This window comes from Eleutherodactylus coqui, chromosome 6, assembly GCF_035609145.1.
Source record: "Eleutherodactylus coqui strain aEleCoq1 chromosome 6, aEleCoq1.hap1, whole genome shotgun sequence".
Taxonomy (NCBI): domain Eukaryota; kingdom Metazoa; phylum Chordata; class Amphibia; order Anura; family Eleutherodactylidae; genus Eleutherodactylus; species Eleutherodactylus coqui.
The window spans coordinates 168972683-168994912 of NC_089842.1; the positions used below are offsets into that span (position 1 = coordinate 168972683).

The 22230-nt window shown below is 40.4% G+C and overlaps 1 protein-coding gene across 1 annotated transcript in view; it reads left to right on the forward strand.

Annotated features, from left to right (window-relative positions):
* The window catches only part of LOC136632905 (coiled-coil domain-containing protein 170-like), a 59953-nt gene that overhangs the window by 16698 nt on the left and 21025 nt on the right, over nt 1-22230 (forward strand). The window contains exons 5-9 of the mRNA XM_066608184.1: nt 7404-7648; nt 8398-8542; nt 10943-11128; nt 12209-12526; nt 16567-16767. Coding sequence (XP_066464281.1) covers nt 7404-7648; nt 8398-8542; nt 10943-11128; nt 12209-12526; nt 16567-16767 — 1095 coding nt within the window. The remainder of the gene's footprint in view (nt 1-7403; nt 7649-8397; nt 8543-10942; nt 11129-12208; nt 12527-16566; nt 16768-22230) is intronic.

A 22230-nucleotide genomic window follows, 5' to 3' on the forward strand; every position in this document is an offset into this window, starting at 1 on the left:
TAAACAGAACTGTAATAATACCAACAATAGGATAACTAGTTTTATTTGAATGGCAGCTGTGGGATGGATAGTAGTATCAACTTCTAATACATTGGGGTAGATTTACTATTGGAAATACTGTATTACATGGTTTGCACCACATTTATCATATGGGTAAAGACACTTTTGTACACTTTTTATGCCTCACTCAACAAAGGGGAGTGGCTTTGTGAAAAGAGGGTGTGATCTAAATGTGACACCAAATTTTGGCATAATTTTTGTCATAAACGAAGTCAACTAATACGTGATATGAAGTTAGGCTAAAGATTAGACAGATTTAGTATTTATTAGAGTGACTGTAATAACTCTGCCTAGTCTAAGCTTGTAGTGCCTAACTACCTTATGCTACAAAAATTAGGAATTTTTGTATAACAGAGACATCATTAACTAATCTTGCCTAATTTTCAGATGCTGAACATGAAAATGACATTGGAAGTGCCCGATTGGTTCTTGTTTTGAAGTTACAGAGGGAAACATTAATGCTGAAAAAACTGAAATTAGCTGTATTTTTGCGATTTAAAGTACTTCTCTCCCCGTATTTATCTAGTCAAACTACAGCAGAGCTGCACAAACTTCTGTTATTACTGTGAATGGGACAGTCATGTCATGTTAAATCATTACAAGAAGAAGAACTGGCCTCATCACCTACACCGGGCAAGAAGAATGTAGTGTATCAGCTGCTTATCACTTTGGGTAAAGTCTTCCTTCCACCCCTACATTTTAAACTTGGACTCATGAAACAGCTTGTAAAGACTGTCAATAAGAACGTTGAAGCATTTACCTATTTGTGTCATCTATTTCCGAGAATCACCACAGAGAAAACCAAAATAGGAATATTTATTGGATCGCAGATCAGACAACTTTGGAAGGATGAAGAATTTGAAAGTCGGTTGAGGGACAGCGAAACAGGAGCATGGAAGGCCTTCAAAATTGTGTTAACCAGTTTGTTAGGAAACATCCAAGCGGGAAATTTCCATCAACATGTTGTATTTGTAGTATATCTGTGTAGTTCCTTTCTAAGAAAAGAAAATCTTATTAACCTCAGCGTTCGTTTCTTTTTTACCTCTGTAATTTCCAAACAAGGACCAATCTTACATTTTCAATGTTATTTTTGTGTTCAGCATCCAAAGATTAGGTAAGATTACTTAATTATGTCTCTGTTACAAAACTTGTGTTGAACAGTGCTATTAGAGTATTGGTTAGTCTGCCAAATTACTTATATATAAATTATTTTTTGTCAATTTCTTAATATACTGTATCTTTGCAGTGGTTGGAGCTCTAGTTTTCTAATAAAGAGCTCCAAATTCTGGGTTTCTCCAGGCACCACTAGGGGGAGCTCACAAGTTACTGCATACAAAACAGAATATAGCTCAATCTTTTGCCTTAGGAGGATGGCATTACCATTTCCAATGACAATGATTGACAGAGTTGTATGGTATGTACACATTTATGCAAAGAAATTACGCTGGAGAATACAAATACTAATACATTTCTGCATACCCGTTAATGTAGTTGCCTTGTAGTACATTAATCCAAACACATACCACAGCATTATATCCTATTAAGTCCATTTGCTAGGGTTTCCTATTAGGCGTCTAGGTGCAGTTGCTTATTGACAATCATATTCAGTTGAAGCGCATAGCCATAGGTGATGCAGAGATAGCAGTTGTACAGAACCTGGCCCTGCTACCTCTGTCAAATGAAAAGGCGCCATTATTATAAAAGGCACGTGGTTGGTGGGGGCTCTATTACAGATTTTACATTGAGGCTTAGGGGTCTGGGTATTAAAACAACTTTTTAAAAATATATCCAAATCTGTTGAAATAATAAAAGCAGCGGTACTTACCGATCCTCTCTGCCAACAATCCAGCACTGCAGCTCTGTGGTCTTCCCAGTCTTTGTTTTGGAACAGCTATCACCTAACTGCTGCAGCCAATCAGAGACTGCAGTGGTCAGATGCTGTTTTACTGTTATATCCACAACATCTGAGCAGATGCCAGGAGAACAGCACCTGACCACTGGGGCCTCTGATTGGCTGCAGCAGTCAGGTGGGTAGCTGTTCTACAACAAAGAGTGGGAGGACCTCGGGGCTGCAGCTCTGGATAGCCTGGTCTAGAGGATGGGTAAGTACTGCTACTTTTATTATTTTAACAGAACTGTTTTTCGAAATAGTCATTATAACACCCCGACAACCCCTTTAAAATTATTGGGGAAAGTCCTGACTCATAAGTGTGTACCTAGCATGAAAGCTCTACATATCTCCAGCATCCTTAGAAATTCATTTGATCTGGTTGCTCCACTTTCCTGTGTTCTTGGCATAAATGTTTGTTCTCCATTCTGCTTTCAAGGTTCCTTTTAAAACTTGCTAACAACTAGAAATGACCATAAGGGAGCACTAGAAAATATGAAAAACTATCTTATGTTTGGACGCTTCACAGTTACTTGTTTTTGGATCTGGTTACAAATTCTGTATCCTCTATGGCATAAGTTATTAGTTGTTAGAGAGTAGTATTAAATAATCAGTAATCACTCTTGATATTCAGGTGAAGTGTCCCTCGTCTGCATAAAGTGTTCCGTACTCAGAATCTAGCCAAAAGAAGTTCCTGGAAATGTTTAGTAGATGTTGGCAAATTGTACACAATAAGAAATAGAAAGTATAGTCATAATGATCAATTTATATTTTTTAATACGTTTGCTTTAAAATGGGACTATTTAGTTTGGAATGGGGCTCCTTTATAATGAAAAAAACGCGCAAACAAGCATAATCATATTGGTTTGGCTGCACAAAACAAAAACTGGAAATTTGGCAAGCATTTTATTACATATAATAATAATAACATTTTATTCAAAACTGAATTTTCACATGTTCATGAATATTAAACTCTTGAAACTGTGTTAAAATACTTCATGGGAAAGAATTCTTCCCCTATTAAATTGGTTTGCCATTTCTAAAGGTTTCTTTTTATGATTTTTCCATTATATTTGGCACATGTAGTTCCACTTATTACTAGTAGTGGCAGCAAATCCTTTCAGAATATAGTGGTATAATATGACTTATAGGAATACTCCAAGCATATGAAAGGATGGAAAGAGAAAAGAGGAGAACACTGAGATTTAACCCCCAACAGTCACATTACATTTAGAAAAAACCTTCAGAAAATGTCCCTTTTTTATTGTAGATTTAGAATTTATGTATTTTATAAATATATTTGGCACAAAAATTACTCACCTTAAGTGCATTTTTAACCCCTTAGTAAATAATTTTAGCCTAAAGAGGCAGTAAATCGTATCCCCCTTTGTGTTCCAGCGGTCATACCGTTTCAATTTTTTCATAAATGTAGCAGCTATGACACTTTGTATTTTGCAGGACGAGTTCTAGTTTTTAAAGGAACCAATTTTAGGTACATACAATGTATTTAATCATTTTTATTTATTTAATTTTTTGCTGTGCGGGAATGGGAAAAACAATTTCACCATTGCTTTTTGGGATTTTGGCATTATAATTTTTTACAGAATTTATCATCCTGAATAAATAAAGTAATATTTTATAGTCCGGGTTGTTATAGATTTGCCAATACAAATTATGTGTAGGTTTTTTATTGCTTTTATTTTATAGAAATAAGTTTTTACATTTTTAAAAACATTTCTATGCTACAGTCAGCAATGGCTGCAGCATCTGCAGAGTTAAATGGTATAGAAGAGGGATTAGATGAGGAGGTCTTTATCATTTCACTTTTTTGGGGGGGGGGGGGGGGGAAACCCGTATGTGACAATCAGAGAGCAAATATGTTCTCTGATTGATGGGGTTTAGGGTGGTAACAGTATAGAATGTGCCCATGCATGAACAACCACTCACATACTTTCCATATATTAAGGGGAGTTGAAATTCTAGTATTATACTTGCACACAGAATGTGACAGGCCAAACAATACATGTAGTGCACCATGCAGGCTTACAATCTGGGGTGTATTGGACATATATTGTACCGAGAAATTTCCTAATGGCCGAGCACTCTCTGGGTCAGCTGTGGCATTTAATTATACACAGAGCTGGCCACTTGTAGTTATTTATCAATGGTAGCCTGCTGAGGAAAGTTGAATATCCAAGTAATTGGGAATTTGCATGAGATTACAGAGTAGCCGAAGGGTAGTATAAGTATTGAAGAATGTTACTGAACAAACCCCTAAAATACAACTTTTATTATAACCGTCTAAAATATCAAATAAGGGCCGATAAATATCAGATAAATACAAAAGTATAGAAATATACCACTGGACGGACAGTGGTATTGGTATGAAGACAACCCCTGAACCTCTAGTCACAACCAAAGCGAGACTGAGGTGCAACGGCATCGGTCAGCCAAAATGACCATCAATGATGATGTTTGTGGGATGGAAAAAAATTGCTGACCAAAGTCATGCCCCAAAGTAGATATTAAAGGACATACACTGTGTGAACCTAGCGATGTTTGTAATAGATATTGTGGAAAAAAACACCTATAATAACTTAAACCACTGCAAGAGACGTCTCAGATCCTAAGACAAATTTACTGGGTCCCAAACTATGTGTGGAAAAAAGGCAGAGGAACCAACAAGAGTTCACAAGGCCTAGAGGGTAGTCAGGGTGCATGAATATCATTAATGCATGATGTCATCACATAGGCCACAATAGAAGCCTGTGAGTGTATACGATATAGACCTGAGCTGATATAAGCTCACAAACAGATGGAAAAAAGGGGGCTCAACGCGTTTCCCTAACTGTTTAGTTTGATCATCAGAAGTATGATGAAAATATGCATCAATCGTCCCACAGCTATATGCAGGATTTAGACTAAGGAGGGTGGTAACCAAAGCACAGAGGTGCAATTGCTTGTCTGGTGGGTGTACAATCACAAGAAAGATAGCTAGTTAGATAAAGATGTTATGCTAACTAACTAAGCTTCAGAGACAAAACCACCCAAGCAAAGGGATCCCAGTTGAGGGAAAATTCCATAGAGTAGATAAAAAAAAAAGGTACAATTGCCAGCCCTGATGGTGGACTGCACTTTAGTGAGGAATAGCCAGACTGCCAGAGAGACACCTGGTTATATAGCCCACAGCCACCACTTAGAGCACAGGGGACCTGGCTCAATCAACCAATGAAACTATCGCATTCATGAAACCTCCAGTAGTAAGGTAAATGGAGCAGATTGTCAAGTTAAAAACCCACAAACATCATCATTGCTGGTTATTTTTGGATGACCTATGCCGTTGCACCTCAGTCTCATTTTGGTTGTGACTTAAGACTCAGGGGTTGCCTCCATACCAATGCCCCTGTCGTTCTAGTGGTATATTTCTATACTTTTATATTTATTTGGCATTTATCACTCTTATTTGATATTTTAGAAGTTATAATGAAAGATATATTTAGGGGAGTATGCATGAGTGATGGCTCAGCACTTACAGCAGATTCCTTGCTTGTCTTCTGGGAAATCCCTTCCTCTTCCCTCAGTTCAATTGGCCCAAGCATTGGTCTGCTGCTTGGTAGTTCCACCTTCAGACCATGCTGATCACATGACCTGCTACTGGCCTGGAGGCATCAGAACGTTCTAAATAGAGCAGACTTGTTAGTTCCATCTTCCCCTCTCTCATCTGATCAGAGCACAATCTAGGCCAGCAGCAGCCACGGACCGTCGCTGCCTTGGCTGTTTTTCTCCTACTTAGTTTTAGTGCTGTGTCAGGTTAGAAATGGTCTGGAAATTCTAGACTTCAATAATTTACACTTTTTATTAAAAAAAATCAAGCACTTAAAAGGAGTTTCCATTTTGCTGCTAAACATGGCATGCAGTAACATCTTAGGCAGATGTGCAAATGATTAGAGTTGTGGCATGATTAGATGAACAGTATTGACACCTTAGTTCCTAAAAGTGGTGTGATGGTGTGGGGTTTATCGCATACAACAGTCGGTCACCCCTAGTAGTGGTACGAGGGACAGTGACAGCTCAGCCATATGTTCAGGACCTCCTGCAGCCACAATACCCAATATGATTTTTTTTTTTAATAAAAAATGGGGTTTGCAGGGAAAATGCATTTCATCTTTCAAGGGAAATTGAAGATGTGTGGGATACTCTTGACTTATACTAGGTCTATGCTGTCTACTTTTGTAATGGTGTTTTTACCCCCACCTACTTGTGTTGGCCCCAACTTCTGCCAATTTAAACCCACCTATAGATGTAGCAATACTAACACAAATCACGTTAGCTTTCTTCAGAAACAGCGTGGCACTGCTACCCAATTTGCGCAACACAGCGTGCCATTCCAACCAAATCGCAACAGATGTGCTACATTGACAGAACATGTGGCCACTTTTACATTTTTTTCAGGACTAATTTAAGTTCCCAGTACTCCCTTCTTACAACCAATTAATGATGCCACATATAGTTGAGCTCAACAGGTTGCCTTGCACCTCAAAAGCAACCACACTGGCACTGACACTCCGTGCTCCCCCAGCATTCAAAACTAGACTTCTAGCTGCAAAAATAATAATAAATATGAGGTATTAGCTAATAGATTAGTAAGCATTACTGCATTCTATGATTTTTTAAAATCAATATATACCTCTTCTGTGATTTGGGGGTAATAACGTGAACAGAAATTCATGTCACCCCTCCCATGGGACAGGGAGATATACAGAAAAAACACAGATCTTCTCTAGTGACACTGGTCTCTCTTCCTCTGCACAGACTGACTGAAAAGTGACAGCTGTAAATTGAATTTTCCCAACCACACTTTAAATAGCTGTAGTTCTGGTTCTTTAAGTGAACTTTAATTTAAATTGACACCAAAAGCATGTCTGTAGCATTGATAGAACCCGGAACTACAGCCCTTTACAGTAGAATTAGCTCTATTTGTCCAAAACTGTAATGTCCTTTACCTGCAAAAGAAACGGTTCATCCAAAATTGCTGAGGGTTTAAAGAACATCATAGATAGAAAGATGTCATGCTCAGCCTCCTCATGCTTGGCACTAGACTAAGCACATAGTAGCATAGTATATAAGGCTGAAAAAAGACATATGTCGATCTTGTTCAGCTTATTTCCTCCCTCCCCTATGTTTATCCAGAAGAAGGCAAAAAAAAACCAATGAGGAAGAAGCTAATTTTCCCCATTTAAGGAAAAAAAATCTTTCCAGGCTTAAATTTTTGTCCAGAGTGTTCCTTTAAAGACTAAAAAGCAGCTTATAAAATTCTACATGATGGATTACCCTAATGACAAATTATCCGTTTTCTGATTTTTGCACTCCCAGTCTGTGGGTGTCGTGGTGACTGATTAAATGTTTCAATAATTTGTGTGTCCTGTTATTGTTATAAGCATCCTTTACATTTAAGGTATCTGATCTGAAGAAACATCTGACAGCTAAAGATGTCAACCTTCACGAAATCAAAGAGGAGTTAGAAAAATACAAAGAAAAGTGTGCTCGCCAGTTGTCCCAGATACAGACCCTAAAAGGACATATCAAGGAATTTGACTATATAACTAGTGAAAAGGCTGAAAAAAAAGCTGAGATGCAGACTCTCCATAGAGAAAATAAAGAGTTCAGTGACCGGATTAAAGAACTGGAAGACCGATTAAGGTTTGTGAAAATTAATTGACTCTTTACCTGATAGAACTGTAGGACTCATTTATCAGTGACTGTACACAGGAAAAATTGTATATAGAGCACAGAAAACGTGGCACACTATATAATTGTGATATTTATTGCTATATTGCAACATTGTAATGATTTTTTTATGAATGTGGGATGCAACTAATATTGTTATTTTTCTTGCTATTACACCTGTTCAGTGTGGTGTACATGTACAAACTAAAGGGGATGTAGCATATATTTAATTTTAGTTTAATGTATGAAATGTAAGTATGGCGACGAGACTCTAGATGTTGGAGTTAATTTTGGAAGCCATTTTGGAAGCACACACTTCCTTCCTGTATGGTCTATACAGAGAGTGCAGCAGGGTGTATGAGCTTCATCACGGATGCAGTACATGGGAGCTCATACTCAGAAATGTGCCCATAGATTAATACAGTCTCCAGAAAGGGAAGGAGTACAGCCCATTCCCGGAGACCAGAGAGTATACAGAGCATTATCTGTGTCACTATCCTGCCCTATCTAAGCCTCCAGCAGTATAATTTACCTGTCATCTGTCATTATATGCTTCACTCTCTAATGATGATGATATGATGCTACTGACCCTGAGATAACTCTATCACAGAAAATGAGAATTATCAGGGTCTTGCATGTGCACTAGTTGCTAGTGGAAAATTTCAGGATTTCTTTGCTTTTATAGATAGGGATAACAAATAAATATGTGTATTAATACACAGATTACATCTGATCGAAAGAGAAAAAGCTGAGCAGAAAAGTAGTACCCTGGGGAAAAGACTACATGAGAATGTTGAGAAGTTGTCCTCTTGTCTGCATGTCAACATTGAGGAACATGAGGATCCCCTAGATGCTCTGGTGTCAAAGGTAAAACTCTGTGATACAACTATAAGTATTGCTTTTGTATATGAAAGTAATCGCTTTGTTAGAAACTCAGTACTTGTCACGATTCTGGTTTGGAGCCCCTTATTGTGACCAGTGCGGGCTGGTAAAGTAGTCAGGGGAAGCCAGGATTCGGTAAATAGGTATGTCAGTTCACAGTACAGAGAAGAAAGCAGGTAGCATAGTCAGTGGAAGCCAGAGGTCAGTACACAGGTATGTCAGTTCGCAGTATAGAGGAGCAGACAGGTAGCGTAGTCAGGGGAAGCCAGAGGTCGGTACACAGGTATGTCAGTTCACAGTACAGAGGAGCAAACAGGTAGCATAGTCAAGGGAAGCCAGAGGTTGGTACACAGGTATGTCAGTTCGCAGTATGGAGGAGCAGTCAGGTAGCAGAGTCAGGGGAAGCAAGAAGTCTGTACACAGGTATCTCAGTTCTCAGGACAGAGAAGCAAGTCTTAGCATAGTTAGGAGAAGTCAGTGGTCAGTACCCAGGTATGTCAGTTCGCAGTATGGATGAGTAGGCAGGTGGTGGAGCTTGACTACAGGCTTGGGAGCACAATAATCATGCAAGGATGGGAGGTGCTAGACCATGTTATATAGGGTGTTTAATCAAGTGACAGGGTGGTGCCAATCAGGGAAACAGGAGCAGGAACAAGAAATATGGACAAGGTTTACAGGAGAGCTTATCAGAGGGCTGTGGCACATGAGTTCCTGGGTTCAAGCCCTGACAGTACTGTTGGTAAACAATTAAGAGGGGTTGTCCCACTTCTGGCTATCCTCCAGATAGGTCATCAATAGCAGATTAGTTGGGCACTGAGACTTTGGCCCCCTAAAGTTTAATTGTTTCTCTAGGCTGGTGTCTGTCTATGGAGCTGCTTTGCAGCAGTAAACAGACAACTTTGTAAATTGCACAGTGGCTCAGGTTGGTAATGCAGGATGAGTCCTACTGAAGTGAATGGAACTCAGCCTACAATCCCAATCCAGGCCACTGCACATTGTACAAAGCTGTCTGTTACCTACAGCAAAACAACTCCATACACAGACACTGACCCACGGAAACAGCTGACGTTGCTACAGGAGTGAAGCTGGACGTCTGCTGAGAACCAGACCTCCATGCATTGGATTACAGAGGTCGGGACGTCAGCGGAAGCCCTGAGAATGCTGCTTCTCGGGTCACGTGATCAGTGCTGCAGGGAGACGAACAGCTGCATCTTCATAGGGTAAATATATTGTAAAGTGTCTTGTATGTGGATAATTATATATAACATGAAATATTACATTTTGCCTGGAATAATCCTTTAACTGCAGAATATTGTAAATATTGTTGCAACGTGGAGTTTCCCTTTCATGGAAACCAGTTATTGATTGGAACACTTGCATTATCAGTATGTCTACAGCCACATTAGCCCATTACATGGCTCATACAGTCTACCCTTATAGTATTTCCTTTTGATTTCCCACATTGCATAGATATTTGCTAATACCAGGCATGCTTGAATTCACTTGTTGATTTTACAACCACATCTGCTGGAAGTTTGTTCCAAACATCTGCTGCTCTTTCTATAAAATAATGTTCTGATATCGCTACTGATTTTTTACCCACCTCGCAGATGGTGCACTATTGTTTAGCTTCCTAATAATTACATTTTCCTCCTGAACCTTATTTATACCTGTAACATATTTAAAAGTTTTAATTATGTCCCCCCTCTCCCTTCTTTCCTCCAGACTATACAGATTCATTTCTTCCTCGAGCCTTTCCTGATAAGTTTTGTTCTTGAGACCTTCCACCACTTTTGTAGCCTGACTTGTTCTATATTATCAGTGCCTTTCTGTAGATGAGGTCTCCAGAACTGAACGCAGTATTCCATATGTGGCCTCACCAGAGCGCTATACAGCGAGATCACAATCTCTCTCTTTCTACTGGTTAAACCTCTAACTATGCAGCCAAGCAACCTACTTGCTTTTTTTGCTGCCTGCCTGCACTTTGAACTCATTTTAAAGCTTTCAGAAATCAGAACCCCTAAATCCTTCTCTTCTGATGTCCTGTCTAGTACAGAACTGCCAATACGATACTTTTTCCAAGGATTACTCCTCCCCAAGTGAATTTTTTTACATATTGAACTGCAGTTTCCATTTTTTTGATAATTTATCCAATAAGGCTAAATCATTTCTCCATGTTCATGACACCACAAGGAGAATCAACTCTATTGCACACGTTTGTGTCATCAGCAGACAGACCTTACCAGTTAAACCTTCTCTTATGTCACCTACAAACATATTAAAAAGAATGGAACCCAGGACAGACCCCCGTGGTCATCATTTGTAACTAGTTTCTGTTCTGAATACTGATCATTCATACATTTTACATTTTTTGTTCTCTTGTAGGCTGAGAAATTAATGATGGAATATAAACTGCACAAATCCAGAATTACAAGCCTTGAAGATGCCTTGGCAAGCAAACAAGTGGAGTCTAAAGCTAGTCGGGACACCATTGTTAAACTAGTGACAGAGACAGAGAAACATAAAAAAGCTTTGGCTGATTATCCTGTAGAATTGAAATCTCTAAAGAAGGTGAGAGAGGACAGAAGTGTTTGTCCCCTGAAAGACCGAAAAAGAACAATAGTCAAAACAACTTTTTAACACAAAGCGCTTGTAGATCTGTCTTTATTTTTGTGTTGAGTGACACTGAGGGTCTGTATAACCCAAGTGTGCACCTTATAAAGTCTGCTGTGGTTGTCAAAGATAATTCATCAATTTGACTGTTTCTTCTACATTTTATCAGGTCACTTCTCATGTCACGTCTATTGCTTTGTAGCTAGAACCACACTTGTGACCTGTATTGTCATAAGTTAGGTCATACATTCAATCTTTCATTGTATCTGAAAGATGTTAAGTAAAGTTACAAAAAATCTGAAAGTTTATCTAGCTGTGGTATACTTACTATAAAGGACAGTCACTAGATTGTGATGAAGCCCCTGGTGAGATGGGGGCCTGGCACTGAACCGTTTCCATTGTCATAGCAGATACCTGCAATAACGACTAGGTGGCGCTCACCGTATTCAGTCTTTTACAGGTTTCTCTAAAGTGGTTGTACCAAGATATAAAGTTATTACCTATCATTGGGGGGTCTGACCACTGGGACTCCCACCAATCCTGAGAATAGAGTTTTGACGGTCCTCGCATGGACAGAATGGAGGGCATGCGCGCCGCCATTTTATTCATCTAAAGGACAGTGACAGACATTGCCCAGTGTTTGTACTCGGCTATTTCTGGTGCTGTCATTTAAATGAATGGAGCAGTGGTGTGCAGGCGTGATCCCTGATCCTTTCATATAGGAACCATGGGAATTCCCGTTCTTGGGATTGGTGGACCCCCACCAATCACAAATGGAGGAAATGAATTTAAAGAATGGAGGGAAAATGTTAAGTCTGACTTCTCTACCATCTGTCTTTAGTAGCCTTTACATACATTTTTCTCCCATGATACATGGTGTAAGGTGATTATAAAGCAACAATTACAAAAACAATGATTTCTTATTTATTATGGGAGCTGAAGTGACACTTGGTTTTAGAGTAATGGTTTAATTTACTATTGCATCTTAGAGTATAGAGATCCATAAAACAGTGAACATTCTTACCCATTTGTACATAGGAGAAAGATGAGGCTACACTGGCCAGGAAGAACATTGAGCGAGAAAAGGAAATTCTACACGAGAAGCTGAAGGACAGCCATAAAGAATGGGGCAGTTTTCGTCAGGAGGTGATGGAAAAAGAGAAGAAAATAAATGATCTGGAGAGGACTCTGCGTACCTCAGATTATGAGGCTAAAGCATCTCACAGCCTGCACCAAAGCTTCATAAGTCAGCTGGCTACAATCCTAAGTAATGGATTTACAACTGTACCTAGAACAGAAGAAGCCGTTAAGGAGAAAATCCAAGAACTCTGCAGCAGTGAACAAACTTGGAAAACTGTGGGTGATATGCAGAAATCTGCAGTATTAGAAATCTAATTCCCACAACATAATTTCACCGTGTATTATGCGGTGAATGGAGTCAATAAAAGTACTTTGATTTTTATTGATCCATTCACATTAGGCCTCGTTCACACGAGCGTGTTTACGTGTGCACAAAACTGCGCGTCTATTACAACAATTGGTTCCCTATGTCTGTGTTTTACATGTCTGTGTTTTACAGGTGTGCAAATGCGCGCACCTGCAAAAGAAAGGACATACGTGCACCATAGGTCCGTGCTGTCCAGTGACAAAGGGACTCCCCGTGGGGTGTAAAGAATCCTCTGCTACAGCTGTGGCAGAGGATCGCGATGTTCTCCCATTGCTTAAAATTTGAGCCGCCGCTACTACCGGTGGCCCCATTGAAAGCAATGGGCTACCGGCAACCCCTGCAGTGATTTTCGGGCAATAGCTTTAGCTATAAGCCCTTTCCTGAAAATCATCCCTAGCATGTGTAAAAAAATTAAAAAAATATATACTCACCTCTCTGCCACTGCCAGAACTCAGGCGCGTCTAGCTGCTTGGTCTCTGGCTCTGTAATGAAGTTTTTGAATTAATGACTTCTTCAATGAATGGCTGAGTGCTGCCTGTGATTGGCTGAGCGCTCAGCCAATCAGACTCAGCCCTTTCAGCAGGCGGGAATTTAAAATCCCCGCCTGCTGGAAGAACTTCATTACAGTGCCAGAGACCAAGCAGCTAGATGTGCCTGAACCCCGACAGCGGTGGAGAGGTAAGTATTAGAGATGAGCGAGCGTACTCGGAAAAGTACTACTCGCTCGAGTAATTTGCTTTATCCAAGTATCGCTGTGCTCGGGTCTGAAGATTCGGGTGCCGGCACGGAGCTGCAAGGGAGAGCGGGGAGGAACGGAGGTAAGATCTTTCTCTCCCTCTCTCCCGCCTGCTCTCCCCTGCTCCCCGCTGCGACTCACCTGTCAGCCGCAGCGGCACCCGAATCTTCAGACCCGAGCACAGCGATACTCGGATAAAGCACATTACTCGAGCGAGTAGTGCTTTTCCGAGTACGCTCGCTCATCTTTAGTAAGTATATATATTTGTTTGTTTTTTACTACAGCTAGGATTAATTTTCAGGGAAGGGCTTATTTTTAAAGCCCTTCCCCGAAAATCACTGCAGGGGGTACCGGCATCCTATTACATTCAATGGGGCCGCCGGCAGCAGCAGTGGCCCCATTGACGGCAATAGGCACGCAGCTTCGTTCAGGCGTGTTTTGGCATGTGCGTTGATGTGCGGATTTGTGCGCACACATGCACGTGCAAAACAACGCTTGTGTGAACGAGGCCTTAGTGTGTATAAATTGCGCGTATTAAGTGCGTCAAAAAGAATGCAGCATGTTCTATTTCACCACAGATTACGTGCGTACATCCCTATCTTTCTCTATGGGTTGCGTATTCAATGCTGTCCATACACAATACACTGTGCATGTGTGGCTTTGCATGCGCAACCCCGCCATGAAATAGAGCAGTGAATTAAAAATAAGAAACAAGTCACACTGTGCATGACAACATGCATGAATGAGATATGCTGTCATGTGCAGTGCACACTCGCTACCATATGCGGTGATAGCCGGCTCACTGCTGGCTCCCACGGCGGTAGAAAGTTGCGTCATCCATGCAGCTTTTTACACATATGGTCGTGGGAATGGGCCCTTAGGAGAAGTAGCTGGATAGAATAAGGCTTGAGCATTAAGGGTCTGTCTACCTTCAGATACCTTTATCAGTCTGCCTTTGACATGACACCTTGCAAGTGTTATCAAACATTTTATTATTTCTTCGCCTTTCTAAGCAATATGTTCTACAGTGTTGGGCAAAGAATGTATTCATCCATGAAATTGCCTACGGCAGTGGGGCTTAAAAGGGATGCCTGTTTAGTAAAGCCATTTTGATATACAGTGTTAGTGAGTAAGTGTTTCCTCTAGTCATAATGCCCATTTATTGGCCAGAGCAGAGAGCAGTTACAAAGAGCTTCTCTCATTCTGGAGAACCTGTCCTGCCCTGAACTACACAGATAACTCATTGTAGGAACGTAAAACATCCAGCTCACCACTTCTTTCTCCACACCTGTGGAAGGATATGCATGGAGTCAGCTGCCAGATAGCACTAGAATTCAAGGAAATCCAACACCAGACTTGGGTAAAAGTAAAAGAAATGTATTCATTATGCATGTAGGCGTTTAGCCTTACTCGTAACCTCATCATTTCATTGCTCTTGTGATGGTGCTGCAGGGACACTAAACATTTACTGTCATGTATCTTAGATCACAGCTGATCGCTGGTAATTCCAACAGGAGGAAACTTGTGACTGGACGACAGTAGGGAATGTCTAAAGTAGAGAAACATTCAAACATTCATCTCATTGACCTTCATATTATTGTCTTCTACTTATAAAGTGCCATTACCCGAGTAGTAAGCACCAAAATAGGGCATGCTGTATTTTTTTTCACATGCATGAAAAAAAATGTAGGTGTTAGTAGCCCAATAGAATTCAATAGGCTTTTAGCACTGCATTTTACGCATGTAAAATACGTCCATGGGAGTGATCCCATAGGCTGTTCACAACTGAGCTTTCTGTCCTTTAGTTCAGTCTCTGGAGCAGAGAAGTGGGATTAAAATGGAATTAAGTATTTCCATCTTCCCTCGTTCATGTAAGTGGTTTAAAAAAACAAAAGACGCAAAACGTTTCAGTTTGCTTCCATTCCACTATGTTTCCATTTGTTTAACAGAACAAATGACACTGCAGACGGCTCTATATGTTCTGTTAAAAAAAAGCAGAGACATAATGAAATGGTAGCAAACCCATTGAAATCAGTGGGTTAAAAAAAAACAAAAAAAATGCAATTCCGTAACAAAGAGATAGGAAGCCCTAATGCAAGTGTGAACACTGCCTTATTCGGAGCTGTACGTTGCATGGTAGATGGGTGCAACTATCAACTTCATCCAAATACATACAGGAACACAATACACGTTGAGAAAAGAGTCCTGGCCAAATGAACTTATATGCTCTGGGGCAGGGGGGGGGGGGGGGGGAATAAAGTAAAGAACCCTGGGGTGTTGAAAACTGGGTCCAACAATTTAAGCAGAGAGAGAAAGACGCGATTATAAAAGAGAGACCATCACATTTTTTGTAATTGGGCTGAGGAAGCAGAGAATAGAATTTTGTTGCTCCATTCCATCAATGATAGAAAAACTTTGCATATAGTCTAGATTAAAATATCGTACTGTTTTGTGTATGCAGCTACTATGCAGATTTATGTGTCTCCATGGTTACAGATTAGCCCTGTGAGCAGTCTAATCTATTAGAAGAGGGAGCAAATGAAAGGTAAAGATGCAGTTATTGGCACCAGGACTCATCATTTACATAAACATAATTTCCAGAAGTTTAGAAATATTTCAGCATAATGTGTGTTATATGTAACAATAGCTGGAAACCAGAATGAGATCTCATTGCCACACAATTTGAAAGGGAAAGACTGAATTACTTGTGGCAAAACATTTTTGTGGTCACAGACACAACATGGTACAGATGAGAGTTATCATACTGAAGGGCAACTTCAATTCCCAGCGTCACAGAAGAATTTGGGAGTATAAATTTATAGCCATTTTTGATACCTTCAAGAATGGAATGAACCTTCAGAGCGGGGTTCTTGCATCAGTGGAGAATATGAAAGGTCTAAAGGAAATCAGGAGGGGTGTCCTTAAAGGGGTTCTGTCAGCAAAATAAAAAAATCTATATTCACCTGTGCCTTACCGTGCCATTCATCAGGAACTTGCTGCTCTTCCGATGTCCCTCCTGCAGGCTGTCTATCACAGACAGCCTGTTAGATTTGTTCCATTATTGCATGTGGAAGGACCCTGTGAATTCTGAAAGCTCGCTATAACATCATGTATTTTTGTAAGCCATTAAAAGGTATCATATCTACAAGATTACGTGGTTTCTCTTACTGAGAACAATCACAATAGCTGAACTGTCATCTTTTATACACATAGACTTGTGAAGATCTCCAGCAGAAGATTGCCGAGCTCAATAAACAAATAGAGAAACAGCTGGATCTATATCATGAGGCTATGACCAAGTCGTATAAGGCAGAAGAACGACTGCAAGAACAGCAGGATTCCTTAAAACATTTGAAGGGCAAACTTGCTTCAGAGGAGATGATCAAAGATGGCTTCAACATGGAAAGGCAGAGGGTATGTATAGTATATAGGCATTGACATTTTTAAGAATCTGATCAGTGGTGATCTTATCACTGAGACCCCCACTTATCCTGAGAACGGGGGTCCCATGTCACCCTTTTCTCCTCACTGCAGGCTTACTGCACTCCCCGCAGTGAGAAGGAGATAGAATGGAGTGACGGTTGCGTATTCACAGTGCCTCTCCATTTATTTTCATTGGATAGATTGCATGCAGCTTTTTCCGTGAGCCCCATTGAAATGAATGGAAAGGCACTGTACTAACCAATAGGAACTCTTCTCCAAACAAGCCTGAACGACAGCACAAATTCATAATACTATATTTGAAGGAAAAAGGAACACTGCACACCAGCACCAACACCTTATCCCAACCGTGAAGAATAGTGGAGGGAACATCGTGGTTTGGAACTGCTTTGCTGCCTCAGGGCCTAAGCACCATACGACCATTGAGGGAACAACAAGTTTTTCTGCATCAAAACATTGTACAGGATTATGTAAGGGCGGCAGTCCATGATCTTATGCTTGAGGGCACTCTCACACATGCCGTCGGCAAAACGCAACGATTTCGATCACAGTGTTTTGCTGCAATTTTACTGCTGTTTTCGGACACAGGTTGCTGCCTCCAACGCGGGTTTTAGCACACCCTATTACTGTGAGGGGTGATGAGGTGCGCTAAATGCGAAAACGTGTGCAGCTAGGTAAAGAACTGGTTTGGAGACAGAAGGCAGAGGGTGGTAATAAATGGTTCGTACTCTGTTGGCCCACCGTTGCTAGTGGGGTGCCACAGGGTTCAGTATTGGGCCCTATTCTGTTCAATATATTTATTAACGACCTGATAGAGAAACTGCACAGTAAAATATCAATATTTGCAGACGATACAAAATTATACAAGGTAATTAATACAACGGAGGGCAATGTACAGCTGTAAATGGACCTGGATAAGCTGAGGCTTAGGTATAAAAATAGCAAATGAAGTTCAATGTTGACAAATGTAAGGTTATGCACATGGGCAGGAGAAACCGTTGTCACCAATATACACTAAAAGGGGTACAGCTAGGGAAAAGTGATATGGAAAAAGACCTGGGGGTACTAGTGGATTGTAGATTTAACTGGAGCAACCAATGCCAGTCAGCTGCTGCAGAGGGAAAATAAAGTTTTGGGGTGCAATAAAATATAGGTATAGGGGTGAGAGACGAGAACATTATTCTTCCACTATATAAGGCACTTGTCAGGCCTCATGTGGAATACTGCACACAGTTCTGGACATCGGTGCTCAGGAAAGATGTTGTAGTGCTGGAGGGGGTTCAAAGAAGGGCAACTAAATTAATAAACGGAATAAGAGGACTGAAATACCCAGAGAGGCTATCAAAATTGGGATTATTCACCCTGGAAAAAAGACGGTTTAGGGGCGATCAAATAACTATGTATAAATACATTAGGGAACAATACAAGGATCTCTCCCATGATCTCTTTATACTCAGGACCGCGACGGTAACAAGAGGGCATCCGCTACATCTAGAAGAAAGCAGGTTTCATCACCAACATAGAAGGGGGTTCTTCACCGTAAGAGTAGTTAGACTGTGGAACTCTCTGCCTGAGGACATGGTGATGGCAAAATCCATAGAGGAGGGAACTAGAGGTCTTTCTAGGGGGCTATGACATTACAAGATACAGATATTAAATAACCAGAAGGGTTGTTGATCTCAAATGTTGATCCAGAGATTACTCTGACTACCATTATGGAGTACGTAAGGAATTTTTTCCCCCAAAATAAGGATAACTTGGCTTCTGCCTCACTGGGGTTTTTTTTTGCCTTCCTCTGGATCAACAAGGGAAAAGGGTTAGAAACAGGCTAAACCGGATGGACATTTGTCTTTTTTCAGCGTGGCATCCAAAATTCTGCGGTCATCGCCGTAAAAAGCGCATGTGTGAGAGTGGCCTAAGAGAACTTACCAAGACAATGATCCAATACACAGTTCATTAAAGTCAATAGTTCAGTTACATTTTCTCCCTTCACTGTGGATGTTTACTAAATGTTCTCGATAAAAGACATGAATGTGAACTGTTTGTATGGTATTAGTTTAGTTAAATTCTGTTTGTCTATAATTGTGACATAGATAACAATCAGATCATATTTTATTAGTAATCAATGCAGAAATCCAGTTGATTTCAAAGGGTCCACTTACAACTGTTTTTCATAGAGGCAACTGGTAAATACGGGCATGTATAGAACACAAGTTATATGCACATTAATGTTTCAGTATATGCTAATTAATCACTTGTATGTACGCATTATGATTTTTATCATAACACATGTACCAGTTTTCTCTTGATTTTTGCTATCTTATGGCTAACTACTGTATTTTGATATGGTCCTCCCAGAGGTCCATCTGGTAGCATCAGATATTCAGCATATTCTCTCCAGATTTTGAAATTTATTTTCCCGCCTGTTTTTACCACCACTCACTGGTTTGCAACCTTTGCTTAAAAATTTGGACCTTAAAAATCCTTCTTCAGCAGATATAATGCATTATTTTTCCTGGGGTCCAGACCATTTGGATATTGAAACAATAAAGTGTTCCTGTGCGGAAATGCAGAAATTGGAAAGGCAGATATTTACAAAAGTACATGGCTTGTGACCTCATAGTATAAAACTCCTTGTCCTGTAGACGTAAAAGGAGAAAATTAAAGGGATACTTCATTGTGATTTTAATTTCAATGTTGTTTTGAGTTTTGCACACAATAAGCAAGAAGTGAAGTTCATTTCCCTATGCAGGTGCAGATGTACCCACATAGGAGGTTTTCTAGGAAGATCTGCTTACTTATTAAAGGGGTAAGATGCTTTGGACAATCCCATTTGGTTAAAACGATTCCCCAGGTTTTCGCTGTAATCTGCCATGGAATCTGGTAAGAAATGTTCAGTTCCCTTGCAGCGCTGCCACAGGAAAAATAGGGTTTTAAATCTTTCCCATTAATGTTTCATCTATGTGATGCTTAATCCTTTGCAATCCAATTTTGATTCAGGGTTTCCTAGGGGGGCATTCTCTTTCTGCCTTTATACAATGGCACCATCTGCTGGCTAGAACCAGTACTGCGGTATAGGACATGCCGGAGAGGCCCCTGACAAAAGAGCGGCCAGTAATATACAGTAAGGCTAGGGTCACACAGGGCGGATTTGTTGCGGTTTTGCTGCGGTTTTTCCGTTGCGGTTTTGACGCAGAAGAACTGCTTCTGCGGCAAAACCGCTTCAAAGGTTAATTTGGGCTTGCGGATTTTGCTGCGGATTTCCGCAAGCGTTTTTTTTCCGCAGCGCTTTTTTACTTTTGTCGCGTATTTGGTGCGGTTTTGGCTGCGTCCATAGAGGTCTATGGACAAAAAAGCGGAAACGACCAAAGAATGAACATGCTGCATCTTTTAAAACCGCGACGCAGTTGCATTTCCGCACTGCGGCTGTGCAGAAAAAATCCATCCTGTGAGAACAGATTTTTGGCAAATCTCATTTGTGCGGCATTGCACCGCAAACGCAGCGGTTTTGCCGCAGTGCGGATATGCAACGGCAATCTGCGGCAAAACCGCGGCAAATCCGCCCTGTGTGACCCCAGCCTAAGAATACCATGCCGGACGTCTTCCGACATCGCAGCTGTACAGCCTTCAATCAGACTGTCAGAAGACGTCAGACAGTGGATTGGAAAGGGTTAAATCATATGGACTGTCCAGAGAGAAAATCTTTTTGTAGCCACTCTCCTCTCCAGCTAAGTGAGGGCGGTCCTGAATGAGAGAAAGCTGTTCACTAACTCAAAACGCCCAAGAATTTGAAGATGGGCTTTTTAAATCAGACATCACCTTTATGGGTCCTTGGCTAGAATCACTTCTAACTACGGTACACAAAAATGAAATTGAAAAGTGGTAGTGCCCTAGGAAACCAATAACATACACTTAAAAGGGAGAGCTATCATGCAGCCAAAGATCAAAGATCAGATTTGGTGACAAACTGCAAGTGTTTATAACACGTTAATTACCTGTACACGGTTTACGCACATCTTCACCTGTGGAAAAGTTTTTTTAATCACTTTTAGGAAATTGTACAAAATACTTCTTTATATCTTCTGGGTAAAGTTCTTGCCCCTTCAGTAGAGAATGGTTTAAAAACTATTTTCCCAGTCATAACTTATATTATTTTTCAGGATTAGTTGTCTGGTTGACACCAGTATCAGAATAGCTTCTCAAATGCTGGGGATTTTGAGATGGCATAACACTTAAGAAGATAGGCTTTTAGAAACACCTCTCATGAAAGAGGTTAGATGATAATTATACCAGTCCTCCATCTGAATTGTGTATTCTACAGTATCCTGTAATGTGGCATTCTACCTGCGTTCTACAATAAAACACTGTATTTCTCTCTTTTTTTCTATTAAACAAACTAAATGCAGTTTTTAACTATATTTTGTAGCATACGGCTTATGTTCTACTTTAGAAATAGGTATAAGAAAGACAGTAAACTTGGTATTCAATAGCAGCAGTATATGACACTGCTATAGGTTTGGCCCTAAGCTGGGGCTTGGCACAAAGCTTCCTCTCAGGCTCTAAAATTGGTGCTTGGGTAAAGAAAATTTTGAACAAAGGGGTGGTAGGGTGGTGCTATCCAAACTCTTGAGAGTGCAGAGGCATCATTTTGCTATAGCATCCACTTTATATGGTATGTGCCATCATTCAGGTTAAAACCATGATTTTCTAAGTGGATCATAAATTGTACTCATGATTTCAGATGCTATGACTAATATAGTCTCCAGGAAGTGATGGAGTAAAGCCACCTCCCCCAATCCAGCAGTATAATAAAGTTATCATCTATTATTAGATTCCCTGTACTCTAATGATGATGACATGACTCTGCCCCATTCTATACTGTAAAGCTGAAAAGTGAGTTCCAGAAAACAGGAGGTGTAGACCTATTGTGTGTTCTCCAAATAGTGTCAAAATTGAAATTTAATCCATTAGATGCCGCAGTCACCAATCACTACAAAATAAGATAGACTGGCAGAAGCACTAGAGAACAACTAGCACTGCAAAAACCACTAGCAATAAAAGTGATCATTTTATCATAATGATTAAATAAACACACAAAAATGTTCACAATTAGGTAAATACATGCATACAAATAATATAGCTTTCAGTTGCAAAACCAGGGGAACAAAAAAAAAGAACGATAACTAGAGATGAGCGAGCACCAAAATGCTCGGGTGCTCGTTACTCGGGACGAAATTATCGCGATGCTCGAGGGTTCGTTTCGAGGAACGAACCCCATTGAAGTTAATGGGCGACCCGAGCATTTTTGTATATCGCCGATGCTCGCTAAGGTTTTCATTTGTGAAAATCTGGGCAATTCAAGAAAGTGATGGGAACGACACAGCAACGGATAGGGCAGGCGAGGGGCTACATGTTGGGCTGCATCTCAAGTTCCCA